The 16,439-nt window shown below is 46.4% G+C and overlaps 1 protein-coding gene across 1 annotated transcript in view; it reads left to right on the top strand.

Moving 5' to 3' along the window:
• Positions 1-1,959: 1,959 nt before the first annotated feature.
• Positions 1,960-16,439, top strand: part of RARRES1 (retinoic acid receptor responder 1) — a 36,164-nt gene continuing 21,684 nt past the window's right edge. The window contains exon 1 of the mRNA XM_036758196.1: positions 1,960-2,229. Within this exon, the coding sequence (XP_036614091.1) occupies positions 1,960-2,229 (270 nt within the window). The remainder of the gene's footprint in view (positions 2,230-16,439) is intronic.

The following is a 16,439-nucleotide window of genomic DNA, read 5'->3' as shown; positions in this document are numbered from 1 at the left end:
TTTCTGAGTTTTTCCTAGGTCTAGATGGTCAGGGTTTTGTACTCCAGGCACCACAAGGGGTGGGGGAGGGAGGACTGAGAGCACTTACATTTCTTTAACAGCATTCAGACAACCGAGCAAGAATAATTGGTTAAGGGGCAGTGAGTAGAGCACCGGCCCTGGAGTCAGGAGGAACTGAGTTCAAATCCGGTCTCAGACACTTGATACACTTAATAGGTGTGTGACCTTGGGCAAGTCACTTAACCTCAATTGCCCTGCCTTCCACTCTCAAAAAAAAAAAAATAATTGGTTAAAATTGGAGACTTCCTCCCCTTGGTGACCAAATCTTTGAGGAGTTCCTCCAAGGCCACCCACCCACCCCAACCCCTTTCCTACCTTCTTTCAATGTCCTGAGATCTTTATCAGCTATGGTATTACCCTGGGTGCTCCATATGGAGCAGTATTCCAGGGTCTTCCCTGCCCCTCTCAACTGAATTTATCTTTAAAAAGTTCGTTTGAGAGCATGTCTCTGCTAATTGTTCCTGGTGTCAAAAAGTTGTATTGTTAGGCCGCTTTTCTTGCCTACTTTGTAGGCAGCCTTGAAGTTAAAGGCAGTATGAAAACGGGGCAAGGGAAGGCTTTCTCAAGCAGGCCACTCAGTTAACTCCAAGGCTGGGAACCTGGATGATCTGAAAAAGGCGATACCTTGGACAGAAGTAAGGAAGGCAGCTTTAGGGCTGGATATGTGGTTTGGGACTCCGCTGCACACTGGTGATGGTCGAATAATCCCGGCAGTGAGGAGCCTTCGAGGTTCTCGGAGGATCCAAGGCCTGGCAGAAGACTCCCTTTCTAAAGAATTGTAGTGTCTTCGATCTACCAAGAGAGGCGATCATATCCAGAAGGAGGGAATGGTAACTGTGTCAAAGGTGCAGAAAGAGCAAGAAAAGGGAGAAATGAGAAAAGGTCGTCAGTTAGAAGGGAAGAGAGCGCTCGGGACTGCAGAAAGCAGCTCCCACCGAGTGGTGGGGTGGGAAGCCAGAAAGCAAAGAGATTAAAGGAGTGAGAACGCCAAGCGGCGGCAAAGTTCTCTGAGTCACGGGATCACCATCTCAGGACACCCTCCTGGGGAATCTTCCTCTTCTCCTGTAACCGTTCCCTCCACATTCTCTGGGACTCAGTTTCCTAATCTGCCAAACACAGTGATCAGACGGAATCGCCATTGTTGTCCCTGTCCGCTCTTTAGACCTTAAAAAAGGAGCCTTCTTCCTGGCCTTAGGACTTTCACAAGTCTCCATGGCTTTTTCCAACTAGGGTCAGTGACTCCGCCATGGAAGTAAAGGGAGTTGCAGATGGGACAAAAAGGTGGTGCTGGGATGCAGGGTTGGGGGTTGGGGGCGGGGAGGCAGAATCCCTGCCACGGTGGCCAGGATCCTGGGTAAGACCCGCGCAGTAGGGGCTCCGGGGCTCCTCTTGGGCAGCCACGCAGCACCCAGGGGCGCCCGGCCGTCGGTCGTTCCCAGCAGAAGCCGGGACAGAGCCTCCGGCCCCCAGCGCCCGGGAGGCGCCGTTCCTTCCCGGCACTGATCCGAGCCAAGGAAGCTGGAGCCAGAGGCGAGGAGGGGGGGAAAGAGGAGGGAAGGCGGTTGAACTGGTGGTTAGCTCCGCGGGGACCTTGGCGCGGGAGGGCAGAGAGGAGGAAGAAAAAGGAGAGGTGGGCGCGCCAAGGAAGTGGAGGAGAGGGGGCAGATGGAGTCCAGGAGAAGCGGGCGAAGGCCGGGGATTGGCCGAAAGGGGAGTCCCGGAGCCTTCGGGCGGGGGCTGGAGGCCGTCCCAGCCCCGGGGGCGGAGGGGAGGGGCCGCGAGCCCCTATTTGTGCCAGCGCTGGACAGCGCCCGGCTCAGAGTCCTGGGTCCCTGGTCCGTGACAGCCGAGGCTGCAGTCGCCTCCGCCCCCGTAGGCCCCCACCCGCCCCCTGCTGCCATGCTCGCTCGCCAGCAGCAGCTGCCCGTCTGGGCCGGTCCGACGGCGGTGCTGCTCGTGGTGCTGCTGCCCGCGGTAGCGCAGGCCTTCTCGGGCCTCTGGCGAACGCTCGAGCCGGAGCGCCAGCAGCTGTGGCGGCGGCTGGACGTGGCGTCCTCCAGCCCCATGTTCCAGCAGGCCGCCCGGGCTGCCCTGCATTACTTCAACTACCGCGCCGCCTCGCCCAGCACCTTTCGAACCCTGAAACGAGTGCGCAGCGGCACCGCGTGGGTGAGTGCGCCCGGGGCCCGGGTCAGGGGGCGGCGGGCTAGGAGGGCGACCGGCGGACCGCGGGAGCCCTCCCCGGAGGGGCAGGTCTCCTCCGTCCTTTCAGGAACGCGCCGCAGAACGCCCTGCGTCCCGCGTCTAAATTCCCTCCGTCCCGCGTCTAGATTCCCTCCGTCCCGCGTCTAGATTCCCTCCATCCCGCGTCTGCACCCAGCTGAATCCGAGCTTTAAGCTTTCCCGGAGCCCCCTTCCAAGCTTGTTTCCCAGTCCTAAACTGCCTTGCCTCGTTAGCCTCAACTTACTTGTCTCAACATTCTACACTGTCTCAACGTTCTAAATCCTCCTTTATAGCGTGATCCTAAAGTTACCTGTTGCAATGTCCCAGACCGCCTTCTATCACAATCCTCAAATTACCTGCCTCCACGCTCTTATCCTCATCCCAAAGTTACCGGCCTCACCGTGCTACAGCTCATTGTCTCAACGTTCTAAACTTCCCCGTGGCATAATCCTAAAGTTACCCGTTTCAACATTCAACAACTCACGGTCGACGTTCTAAACCTCCTGGTTTCAACGTTCTAAAGGTCTCTGTCCCCACGTTGTAAAGCACGCTGTTACTGAGTTCTAGAAGTTGCCGACGTCAGGGTTCTAAAGTCCGCTTGGTCACTAGTCTAAAGCGCGCGGTGGCCACTTCTTAAAGCTCGGTGTCAGCTCCCGGAGCCCGCGCGCTTGAGAGAACCCCCCCCCCCCGCCCCCAGAGTCTGGAACCTGCGCGGGTCGGGTTAAAATGCCTTAGCGGCTCGCGTTTAAAAAGGTGGCTATGTTGGTAGCTTACAAAGGGGCCCTGGGGCGGCCGTGGGGAGGTTTAGAGTTCTGATCCGCCTAGCAATCTCAATCAGCAATCAGCCAATAAATATTTATTAAGCACAAACTCTATGTGTCAGGCACTGGGGCGGGGTGGGGGGGCGCGGGGAGTGTACGAGCAGAAAGAGTGAATTTAGCAAGCTTTTAGTAAGCACCTGCTGTCTCATTCCACAAGTCTTAGCTTCAGTGTCCTCAGGCTGATGGGGCTGGGTTGTAAATAGGGGATCTCAGAAAAGCCGCTTGGTTTCGAATGCTGGTCTTGGAGTCAGGAAGCCCGGGATTTGAATCCAGCCTCAGCCTGGGTAACTCTGAGCGGCTCGGAGCCTCAGTTTTCTGACCTGTAAAATGGAAATCGTAATCGTACCTACATCCCCAGGTTGTTGCTAGGATCATATGGAATGATGTGCTGTGCCAATCAAATGAGATAATGTTTGCAAAGACTCTACTTAAATATAATTTCTTACTATCCTAAGGTTTCTTCTTGCCCAAGTCCTGGGATCTTACAACCAGTAAAAGCAAGGTGGACTAGATGCCCTCCCTGCCCCCATCCTTGCCTTCCATCCTCTGAGCTGTGAAATGAGGGAGGGAGCTCTTACCTAAGCTTGGGGAAGCAGGGATAGAGATGGCAAGGGCAGTAGGAGCCAGTCAAAGGTTCTTTGTGGTGCTGACACATACAGGACCTCATCTGGGAGAGTCTCCCCTTCTCCCCACGCCCACCCTTCTTAATTCCAGATCTTACCACAAAGAAAACATGTTTTGGCATGGAATTATTTACATTTCCCCATGGAACTGTGATCACCCTTCCTAAAAGTATCCTCCGCTTTAATGTGGTAGGATTGTTTGGACAGAAGGCGGTGTTCTTGACTAAGGATGGCCCTGGATTTAAAGCTACAATTTGTAATCCTGACAAATTTGTAGCTTGTCTTTATCTTGTAGTAACATGGATGTCTCTGTTCAATGTAAGCTTCAGAACAAATACAGTTTCATTTTTATCTTCTAGCCCCAGCACCTGACACATAATAGGTACTTTATAAATGCTTGTGGCTTGATTAATTAGCACTAGCTGGGCTCAACATGTGGCTGTGTTGGGAGAAAGCAGTGCAATAGGATGCACTGAAGGGGTTGTTTTCACACCACTCCATCTATTCAATGAGACTACTCTGTGTGACTATGAGCCTCGATTTCCTCATCTATAAAATGGGAATAAACTTGTCCCACATATCTTGTAGGATTATTGCACTGTAATGAAAAGTGCTTTACAAACCTTAAGTACTATATATGCCAGGCTTTAAAGTGACTTGTAAACGTGAGGCGGTGTAGTGAAATTGATAGAGTACTGACCTTTGAGTCAGAAAGACCTGGGTTGGAGTCCCATCCCTGACATATGCTGGCTGGGTGACCCTGGCCAAGTCACTGCCTCTGTACATTCCCCAGAAACTCTCTTCAACTGTAAGTTGATAAACAGGTGCTTTTCTGCTTTGATGGTCAGAATTTCCTCACTGGGAGTTCCCTATGCCAATGGAATCCCAGGTCAAGTCCAGAAAAGAAAAATTAATCATTAAGGGGCAAAGGTTATAAGGATCACATTGTGACTTTTAAAAATTTTGCTGACAGGCACCAAACTTACCTTAAACATATAGCAAACAAGCTTTTCTTTCTTCTTAGATGACCTCTGAGTAGCTTACATCTGAATATCCTTAGAGCCCTACGGCAGCTAGGTGAGGCAGTGGATAGAGCTTGGAAGCTTGGAATCAGCATCATCCTGAGTTCAAATCCAGCCTCAAACACTTTTAGCCATGTGATCCTGTTTGCCTCAATTTCCTCATCTATAAATGAGGTAAAAAAAGGAAATGTCGAAGCACTCCAGTATCTTTGCCAAGAAAACCCCACATGGGATCCCAAAGGGTCAAATGTAACTGATAAGGTCTCAAAGAATCATTTACACATTCTATTCATTCACAATATATAAATAGCTGTAGTCTTCAGCATTCTCAAGCATAGAGACTGTCACCAAGTGGGCAAGACTATTCTTCATTCTTGCTCACGTCTGGAATGAGGGAAAACTTGGAATCCAAGAGACTACTTTTCTCCACCCCACCCCCCTTAGCCTTAGCTAGGTGGTTCAGTAGATAGGGAGCACATTGGACCTTGTTTCAGGAAGACCTAAGTTCAAATCCAGCTTCAGACACTTACTAACTTGGTGACCTTGGTCAAGTCACTTAAATTCTGCTTGCCTTAGTTTCCCCATATATAAAATGGGGTTGATATTATCACCAGTGAGGATAAAATGATACATTTGTAAAGTGCTTTACAAACCTTAAAGTGCCACATAAATGCTGGTTATTGTGATCATTATTATTAATTGCCCTGTTACCATCTTGATAGTTACTCTTAAGACCCAGCATCTTCCTGTCAAAACAGAGAAGCCTCCAGGGAGCAGGTTCAGGCCCAGCAGTCACAGCAGAGAGGAAGCAATTTAAGGCTTATTGAAGCCTTTTGCCTAGGTTTTCACATTTGCTGCTCACAAAAATCCTGAAAGGTTGGTGTTGTTATGAAGCCCATTTTACAAAAAAAAAAAAAAAAGAAAGAAACCAAGGCTGAGGGTAACTTGCCCACGGTCACACAGCTAGGAAGTGTCTGAGTCAGAATTCGAACTCCAGTCTTCCTTGGTCCAAGCCTATTGCTGAAGTTCCACTACCTACTTTGCAGGGTTGATATGAGTCAGAGGCTTTGTATACTTCTAAGTGCTAGGAGTATTCAGAGATATTCTATCATACCATGTTATGTTTATTTTATTGTATTCTATCCTGTTATACCACATCTTATACTGTATTATCGTATCATTTCAGTATATCATAAGAGCTATGATTTCATCAGATTCCATGCTCCCTCCACTGCTACAGTTCTCAACTCCTGCATGACTCAGTTTCTCCAGTCGATGGGACCATGATCCCTCGGCCAAACTTAGTTGGGTTGGTCCTCCCATCACTGGATCCATCCTCTGAACCTGTCCAGCTTGGTAGCACCCAACAGAGCTTATGCTCCCTTGGCCTACTCTTTGAGGGCCCAGGGTCAGTCATTTCCACACCACGGGGAGACTAGGAGGTAACTGGAGAAAGCTTGGTACTCCCTGCACAGGAACTAACCAGAGGGAAAAAGACTTGGGTGAAGGTAATTCTGCTTTTCCTCTGGACAGTTCTGAGAGTCCACACTACTGATCTCATCAAGGTAAGGAAGGTCTTTTGGGGAAATTCTCTCCATGGTTGTGGCCTCAGATCAACTGAGAACTGGGAAAGACCTCAGCTTAAAAGGCCAGGGTCTCCCACTGCCTCCAGGGCCATCACCAGTCCTCCTGACCTATGTCTTGCCACTGGACTCGGATGAACAATTCTGCCTCACTTAAATCCAATTTACTTCCTAGTCGAGACTTCATCATTCTGCCATCACTGCTCCTCTAACAACAACAACTCTATGGCTGCAGATCACTTCCAAAGGGAAAGTTGCCTGAGGCAATGAGAGATTGAGTGACTTGCCCAGGGTCATTCAGCCAGTTTGGGTCCGAGGCAGGACATGAACAGGGGATTCCCTGACAATGAGCATGGCCTTCTACATGCCATGCCCTACCAACTCTCCCTTTGAAAAATAAAGACATAACACTATTTCCTGGCTTCCACAAAGGAGCTCCAAGTGCCCACTAAAAACCCAGTGAGGAAAATAGAGAAGTAAGCTGCTGTATCCTATCTCTAATAAGTGAAATATCACATCACTTTCAAAGCATCTCATCTTTTTAACTTAAGGGAAGAAGTAGGCAAGAGGAGGCCAGGGGAACTTGATAGCCAAGAGAATACCAGTCACCGGGCATGGGGAAAATGCCAGCTGGTTAGCCCATTCTTGCTATCTTTGTAGAAGCACTGCATTACCCTCAAACTGATCAAGGGAACAAAGTCCAGTAAGCCAAGTGGTAGGAGTCTCTGGTGACAAAATGCTCTCAGGGATTCAGTGAAAAGGGAATCAAGTTGCCAGACACTCCTTCTACTTTATGGCCAATGACCCATTCCGGTCTCTTTTTCCATGCTCTTACCGTTCATTCATCCAAGAAACATTTATTAAGCACCTACTATGTGCTGGGCACTGTTCTAAGCACTGGAAGGTTTAAGGAAGCTTAGTACTGTGGTTTTGTTGCTGCTAACCAACAATGCTTTTGAACTGAAGTACCCAGGTTCTATTTGCTTTCCTTTTGGGTGATGACTACAAAGATTCACGGGAGGGCAGGCAGGCCCATCTGCAAAACGGACATAAAAGCTGTTCTTGCCATCCTACGAGATTATGGTGACAATCCAATGAAAGGCTTTAAAAACTACGTGAAGCATAACACATTACATATTTTATGTGTGTGTGTGTATATATACATACATATATGCATACATATGCACACATATATACACATACATATATGAAATGTAACATGTAGCTGATTTCTTCTCCTTGGGGCTGTATGTTATGATCCATCACATGTGGATGGGGTGCTGGCCTTTAGGAGTCAGACCCAGGTTCAAATGCTGCCTCAGACACTGACTAGCTGGGTAACTCTGGACAAGTCACTTAGCATCTCTCATCTGTAAAGCAAGGGGAGGAGGAGCAGGAGCAGGTGAACTTCTCTCCAAAGGCCATTCCAAGTCTAAAGTTCTTGGCATCGTAAGTAATCTGGTTGCCGAATTTTTCTGGAAACACTAGCGGCCTCTAGTGGGCAAAAACAAAATAGGTCTGTAGGAGCATAGATTAAGAGGGAGGACTTCAGAGATATTGGAAGGCCAGGGAGGTGCCCAAGGTCACAGGAACAGAGGCAAAATCTGAACCCAGGTCCGAGTCCGGTAATCTTTCTGCTATACTCTCATCATCCTTTCTTAAAACCATACTTCTTAGGGAGCAGGCAAAGTCTGGTTAATGTGGATATGACCTCAATGATGTCTGGATAGACTGGAAAAAAAAAACCCACAATATGTGTACATATTTATGTGCATGTTTGTGTCCATATATGTATATGTGTATGTATGTATTGTACATGTGTGTTTGTGTGCTTACATATACATACATAAATACATAGATAGATATACATACACACATATGCATATGTGCATCTATATGCAAAGAAATGGGTGTTCACACACAGAGCCCTTCTTTGTTTCCCCAGCACTTAGCACAGTGCCCGGCACATAGTAGGTGCTTATAATATGCTTATTGGGCAGCTCGGTGGCAAAGTGGTTAGAGTGCAGGCCTTGAGTAGAATACTCATTTTCCTGAGTTGAAATCTGGCCTTAGATACTTCCTAACTGTGTAACCCTAAGCAAGTCACTTAACCCTGTTTGCCTCAATTTCCTCATCTGTAAAATGAGCCAGAGAAAGAAATGGCCAACCACTCCAGTATCTAAGAAAACCCCAATTGGAGCCACAAAGAGTTGGATAGGACTGAAAATGACTGAACAAAGGTAGCTAGCTAAAACTCAAATCAATAAATAAGTATCTATAAAGTGCTTACTATATATACAGCTCTATGCTTGCTATTAAGGATAGAAAGTTGAAAAAAATAGAACAGTCCTTCTCTAATAGAGGTTACAATTTAATGGAAGCGCTAATACATGTACCCAAATGACTATAAATTGATCTTGTGAAAAAATGATACCTCATGGAGAAGAAAACGGCCAACCACTCCAGTATCTTTGCCAAGAAAACTCCAAATGGGATCACAGAGAGTCAGATACAACTGAAAATGTCAGAACAACAACAAACAAAAAAAATGCTTACTGTTTGACCAGAGCAGTCAGCGCACACACGTGCGCGCATGCACACACACACACACACACACACACACACACACAAGCAAGGAACAGCAATTCTAGGGCCTAGGGTTACCTGCTGTTCCTCAGTCATGAATATCGTTGCTTTGCATAAATGCAAATAATTCCAAATGATTGTGAAAAAAGAAGAGAACCAAAGCAGTCCAAGCTGCCCTAGCAGAGATGGATCCATTCTCCTCCACCCCACCCTTCCTCCCTGTGACTGACCACCAGCACATCAAAAGATGGCTCCCCAGAAGCAGTATTTGGCCATAGATGATGATAATGACAGACATTTATAGAGTGATTTCAAGTGTTTTATGCGCCTTGTCTGCTTTGCATCTCACAACCTATGAGGTAGGGGTTATAGCCCTCTTTTACCAAATAAAGAAACTGAGGCTCTGAGAACTTCAGCGCCTCCCCCGTTAAATGATCTTCATCTCACAGCCACAAAGTGTCTATTCAAATCATAGGGGGCAGGATTTAGAAGTGCAAAGTGGTCATCCCCCTCATTTCACAGATGAGGAAACTGAAGCCCACAGGTGACATGCTTCGCCCAGTCAGGCCAGTGATAAGGAGCAGAGCTGAAACTTAAATCCAGTGTTCTCCCCCTTTCACCAAGGAGAGCTCCAGAAGATGGACAACCTTCAAGTAACCTCGGCCTCCTTAGCCCACTCTTAAACCAGCTAAGCTAACCAGACACAGATGGACTAACAGGAAACAGGTTTAGGAACCAGCCTTTGCAGTTCAATCTTTCTAGAACCGAAAGCATTTACCATGTGAGGAAATGTGCCCCACTATTCCTCAGCATAGCAACATGACACGGAATGACGGCGAGCATTTAGAGCAGCAGGGGCCATTTTGGGGGGCTATTAAAAGGTTTGTTCAGCCCCTAAGTGTAGCTGCGATTGTGTGGGCCTGCTTGCTTTGGTGCTTTATTATTTGATCAGTGCTCTTTTAGGGCAATTAACTTGTTTTAAAAGACTGCAATATGAATCAAGAATTGACCCACTCTCCTAGTCTTATCTCCTCTGTATGGTCTGTCTCTCCACCGGTGTCTCCCTCACTTCAATCTAACCCCCTCTTTAGAATGTAGAATCAATTATCCAGCCTTGAGATTAATCAGCTGAAGCCTTGGGATTCTGATGTCATTGCTGCATCACCTCCTATGACTCTGGACAAGAGCCATGACAGGTATGGCCTTGAGGTCGTGCCACAGACCAGAACCTCCAGGTCTACCCAGATGGCCGATTTCTTCTGGCTTCCCTGCATGCGCAGGCCACCCACAAAGAAGGGCTTATCCTCAGGGTTTTCTCAAGGGCATACTCAGACATGGATGATCTTAATAAGAACCATAAGTAATTTCTAGGCAATTGGCAAAAACTTGTTGAGATGGTGGAAGCTCTTTTTCATGACATTTTGAAGTAAAATGTCATCTCGACTCCTCTGCTGTTTGGCATTTCTCGATTTTTCTCCTCTTTATTTTTTGAGCCAGAATCCTAGGCCCAGAGTGGGTAGTGGAAAGTCACAGAGTGATAAATGTTAGTGTAATTTCTTCTAAGCTCCTTCTTTACTAAGCAAGGACCTTGTCAGAAGCTTCTCTTCTCCCCTGGAAACCTCACAAAACGGAGAACAGAGGAAACTCCTAATCAACACTTGTTAACTGAGTTTTCCCCAATATTTGTTTACCAGCTGCTTGAACAAAGGCATAACTGGTAAGCTTAGCACAACTGTAGGTGACAGGAAGCCGGAAGACAGCACGACCACATCAGGCGAATGAGCCAGAATCCAAAGATGTCTTGACAGGCTGGAATGATGGGCCAAGGGCTAGACCTGGGAGTCAGAAGAAAACAGGCTTGAGTCTGGCATTTAATGCTTAATAGCCAAGTGACCATGGGGAATCATACCATTCTTTGGAGCCTTAGTATTTATATCATCCTTAGATTGGGCATAATTCCTCACAGAGGTGGTGTAAGGATGCAATGAAATAAAATCTCAAAGCATTAGATCGAAGGGAGGGACATATATTAAACACCTACTATGCACTGGTACTAAGTAAGCACTAGGGATACAAATCCAAGCAAGCACCACCTGCCCTCAAGACCCTTATATTCTCATAGGGCAAGACAACACATAAGGGGAGAGAGAGACTTGGAGTTGGCTGTATTTTCTCCACTAAAATCTGCCATCTCAATAATGTGTTAATACATGTTCGAAGTCTCCATTATTCCTTACTGTTGCATCAGCTTGGTGAGCACAGCTATGGAGAAGAGGGCTTCCAGTCGATGCTATTCCAGAGTCACCCACTAGAGGATGTCTTTGACTTTAAATTCCTGGAACTAGTTTTTGGAGAATTCTGGGACATGAACAGTATGCTATCAAGGAGTGAAGTGGGGGCCATGGGTGTGGCATATGGTATACATTGTCAGACTTGGTTGATGTGTTGGTTGGTTTTACTGACCTGCTATTTTCTTCTTCCAGATTTTTTTTCTTTTTTTGTGAAAAGGGATGGAAGGCTGGGAAGAGGAGAGGGAAGGGATATACTCAGAAATGAAGTGATGTAAAAATAAAAGCTCATTTTTAAGAACTGTTCACAATAAAGGTTTATTTACTGAATGAATGGGTGGTAGCTGGAATGGAATGAAGGACACAGAGAAAGCAGAATGGCTATGCCCAAGTCTCAGGCTCACTAGCTAAGCTTGCTTTAACTGGCCACCAGTTTCTGGGAGGACCGAAATGTTTCCCTCCCCTTCTCTGTGATTGTAGTGTGGAGGCGACCCAGGTCCCTCAGGAGTCAGTAGAGTGCCAGCTCCGGCTAGTTGGACTGAGGTGAATGATGATTCATAATAATAGCCAGCATTTCCATAGCTTTAGGTTTTACTGTTCTTCTATAGGTTTAAGTCTTTAAGGTTTACAAAACATATGTTATCTCATTAGACCCTCACAACACCCCTATTCTACAGATGAGAGAGAGGTTAAGTAACTTACCCAGCATCCCATAGTTCCTAAATGTCTGTGGCAGGATTTGAACTTGGGTCTTCCTGACTCTCATGCTGTATTCACTATGCCTCCTCATGAAATGGCTTTGAGTGCTGGCTACTGACTGGCTCTGTGTCTGCTTCCCTAAGAAAGTGTAGAGCACCCCAGCCCCAGAAGGTCAGTTCCTAGCAGGTCATTGGTTTTGGCCCCAACATCTCCTAAAATGGTCCCTAACTTATGAAGGGATTGCCATCTGTGTCAGGTGAGGGGGCATCCATAGCGATGGAGTCATACACATCTACCAAATGGGTGAAAAGGGCTGTCACCTACACCCTGATTCGACTGGGGATGTTTTGGTGGGGAAGAGAGTCTCCCCTTTCCATTCAGAATCATCGACTAACGGTGAGAAAAGATCCTGGAGGCCAGCCAGTCCAGCCTGTACTGAGTAGAATTTGTATATATGTGTGTATGCCTGCATGCGTACGTCTATACATACATATACATGTGCAAGGTATTTTGTTGTTGTTCAGTTGTTTCAGTCATGTCCAACTCTTTATGACTCCATTTGGAGTTTCTTGGCAAAAGTACTGGACTATTGGGGCAGCTAGGTGGTACAATGGATAGAACACTGGCCCTGGAGTCAGGAGAACCTGAGTTCAAATCCAGCCTCAGACATCTTACACTAATTAGCTGTGTAACCCTGGGTGACTCACTTGACTCCCATTGCTTCGCCAAAAAAAAATAAAAAATGATACTGGAGTGGTTTGCCATTTCCTTTTCCAGCTCATTTTACAGATGAGGAAACTGAGGCAAACAGGATGAAGTGACTTCCCCAGGGTCACACAGCTAGTAAGTGTCTAAGGCCATATTTAAACTCAGGCCTTCCTGACTCCAGGCCTGATGCTCTATCCACTACCACCTAGCTACCCTATATATCATTTATACATACATACATACATATATATATATATATATATATATATATATATATATATGTACACACACACACACACACATACACACACATATACACATATATAGTATGTATGTGTATATATATATGTGTGTATATATTATGTATGTAGTAAAATATATAATATAAATTACATAGTATATATAGGAGAATTATATATATTACATCACATACATAGTAGAGTTATATATATTATGTAGTCCATATATAATAGTGTGTGTATATAAAATTTACATACCATCTGCCTGATAAGCAGCCAGCCAGCCACCACCTAAAGGCCCATCCTTCAGTCTATGGCCCCAGGCAGCTCTACACGTTAAGAAGTTTTACCCTCCTCCACTGAGCTGAAATCTCTCTCTTTGTACCTTGTTATTATAGGATTTTAGAGCTAGGAGTGACTATAGGGAATGTATAGTCCAATTCCACAGCAACCGAGGCCTAGAGAACAGAGGCAAAGAGCAAAGCCAAGATTCCAAGTATGTCCGGTGAGTTAGTTGATTCAGTGTGTCTTCCATCACACCCCATTACCTGATGTTCCTGGTTCTACTTCTAAGCCCAAGAAGAATAAAATCATGGCCCTAGAACATTTGAAGATGCCCTCTGGATCCAAGGATTAGGTCTGTCCTGGCAGTCTGGTTTGGTTTTGGGGGTCAGGAATGATTTCCTGGACAAGTAGAGCCTGGCACTCAAGGCAATGCTTATGCTCAGTAGCTAAGACCCAGAGAAGGCAGCTGAATCACGGGGTTGACAGCAAGGCTTTAGGGATGGTCAAATGCAACCTTTGTACTTGAGATAAGTAAAAGGAGACCCAGAGATTTGGTCAAGCACATATATTGAAATTTCTGCTGTGAAAGTTGGGCAGATGCCACAGCCAGGCTTAATTGTTATCATATCAGCTCTCATTGTTTTGGAAAAAAGGAAAATTAGAAATAGGACAAACACAGGACAAAGAAGCCAAGCTTCAGGAGCCGTCAGGTCCAGAGATGTCCATCCTGCAGTAACTCTCTGCCCTGGGCAGGCCAAGGTACAGGCTAAGTGCCACATTATAGGAAAGATATGGAGAAACTTACCTGTTCTTCAGATCAGCACTTTTCAAACTTTTTGATCTCGGGACTCTTACAATTAGAAATTATCGAGGACTCCACACAAAATTATATAGATTGTATCTGTCTCTATTTATATATTAGAAATTAAAACATCTTAGTATTAATGTAAAATAGTTTTGACCTCATGGATCCCCTGAAAAGGTCTCAGGCACCCTCATGTCACACTTAGGGAATCGCTTCTTTAGATCATCTTAAGCCCAATTCCTCCAAATGGGTCCAGTGCTACAAAACCAACCTTAGGAGAAGATAACTCTCTCTCCTTTAATTGGAAGAGATCAGTATCTATGATTTCTAAGCACAAAGGCCAGGGATAAAAAGTAATTTTTTTAATGTGAATTTTTAAAGCTGGTAGAGCTTATTCTAAAATCAGATTAAAGAAATGGGTCCTTAGCAACCGAGGGGAGGTGGGATGGAGTCTGATGATAAGCAGTGTTTTCCTTCCTTTGGAGCATGAGTGTGTCCTTCCAACAGATCAGCTTCGGGCAGCATCATCCGTCTGGAGATGAGAATCCACAGGGCTGCATGATTTGAGTGGTCTCCTGCCACAGAAAACAGAGGGCCTTTTGGCGATGGGGTCCTTGAGCTAGTAAGGTTCTGTTACTGATTTTGACACTGGTGGTGGCTGTTTTCATTGTTCTGAAGGATTAACCAGGTAAATGAATTTTGAAATGTCAGTCAATATTATGCCCCAAATATCCACATTCCTCATTCATTCTCAAGTTCCCCAGGTTGTGGGGATGACCCCTGCCCATGTTCTCTCCACATCTACTTCCTTGTTTTTCATTGCATACTCCATGACGCAGAGTATTTCACACAGGGATGAAGGACACATCTACTCCATCCATTGATCTGGAATAGGGTCAGGAGTGATGAGAGGAGTCCTTAACCTTTCATAGCTCTTGCTCTCAAATTCAAACCGTTTCCACATCTGTAAACTGAGGGATTCAGACTAGGTGACGTCTAATATCCACTCATGATTCACAAGCCTCATCAATCCCCCTCCTCCATACACAATACATGTCATGCCCATCCAATCTTATAACCACCCTGTCACTCTCCACTTACTGGACTGTTACACAACAGCTTTCTGATTGGACTCCCAGCTTTTCTGCCTCTCCCTGCTCCAATGCAATCAATAATCGTTTATTAAGTGCTTTCTATTTGCCAGGCACTGTGCCAAGCACTTACAAACATTATCAAAACAGCAATGGGGCGCAGTGCTATGATTACCCTCATTTTACAGATGGGAAACTGAGGGAAACAGGGACTTGCCCAGGGTCACACAGCTAGCAAGTGTCTGAGGCTGGATTTGAACTCAGGTCTTCCTCACTCCAGGCCCAGCGCTCCATCCACTGGGTCACCTGGCTTATTGCTGTGAGGTCCAAATAAGTGAACATCCGTAAAGTGCTTTTGCAAACCTTAGAGCTGCATATAAATGCCAGCTATCATTATGATGAGGAGGAGTAGAAAAGGGGGGAGCTTTAAATGCCAAACACAGCATTGAGAGGTTTTTTCCTAGAGTCACTAGAGAGTCATTGGACTGGATTGAGTTGGGGGAGAGATGGCAGGCTTTAGGAAAATCCCTTTGGCAGCTGAGTGTAGGATGGCCCGAAGGGGAGGGAGACTCGAGGCAGGGAGGCCAATGGGAAGGCTGTTACAATGGTCAAGGCCAGAGAGGGTGCAGGCATGAAGTAGGGTTTGTGGCTGCAACCATCAAGGGAGATGTCGGGAGGTTGGACACCAAGATGTGGCAGCGGATTGGACGTGTGGGGTGAGTGAGCACGACTCCAAAGTCGTGAGCCTGGGTGACTGGGATGATGGTAAAGTCTACAACAGTAAGAGGCAAGTTCAGAAGAGGAGAGAGTCTGAAAGAAAAATGGGAGAGACAGAGAGAGCAGATGTGCATTTATTAAGCTCTAACTTGGGGATGGGCACTCTGCCTCAGGACTCATTATAAATACAGGCAAAGAGAGACAGGCCCTGCCCTCAAAGAGCTTACCTTTGATTGGGGAGAACACCATACAAAGGGGAAGTGGCAGGCATCCCAAGCAGCAGCGTGGAGGACAGAATGTGGAGGCCGAGGCTTACCCTGGAGAGCCAAGGATCCCAGCAGCAGAGTCTGAAGTTCTGGTGGGATCACATGTGAATTTGAGATGCCTGCAGGACAGGCAGGTGGCCACCCATGTGAGACTGTCGCTCAGGAGAGAAACTAGGGGTGAAAAATCTCAGTCTTGGAATTATTCATCTAGAGATGGTGCCAGAGTCCGGGGGGAGCTGCTGGGCCACCCTTTGGGTTTTGCAAAGATGAGTAAAGATCGTTTCACTTACTGCATCTAGACACCCACGACAAGGCACATTGTAGGCATTTCATAAATGCTTGTTGGCTGATTACACAACTAAATTACAACAAAAGATTGGAAGCTCCCTGAAAGCAGGGGCTGTGGCCATACCCCTTGCTGT

This window comes from Trichosurus vulpecula, chromosome 4 (genome assembly GCF_011100635.1).
Source record: "Trichosurus vulpecula isolate mTriVul1 chromosome 4, mTriVul1.pri, whole genome shotgun sequence".
NCBI lineage: Eukaryota > Metazoa > Chordata > Mammalia > Diprotodontia > Phalangeridae > Trichosurus > Trichosurus vulpecula.
This window is presented reverse-complemented; position numbering and strand designations above follow the sequence as displayed.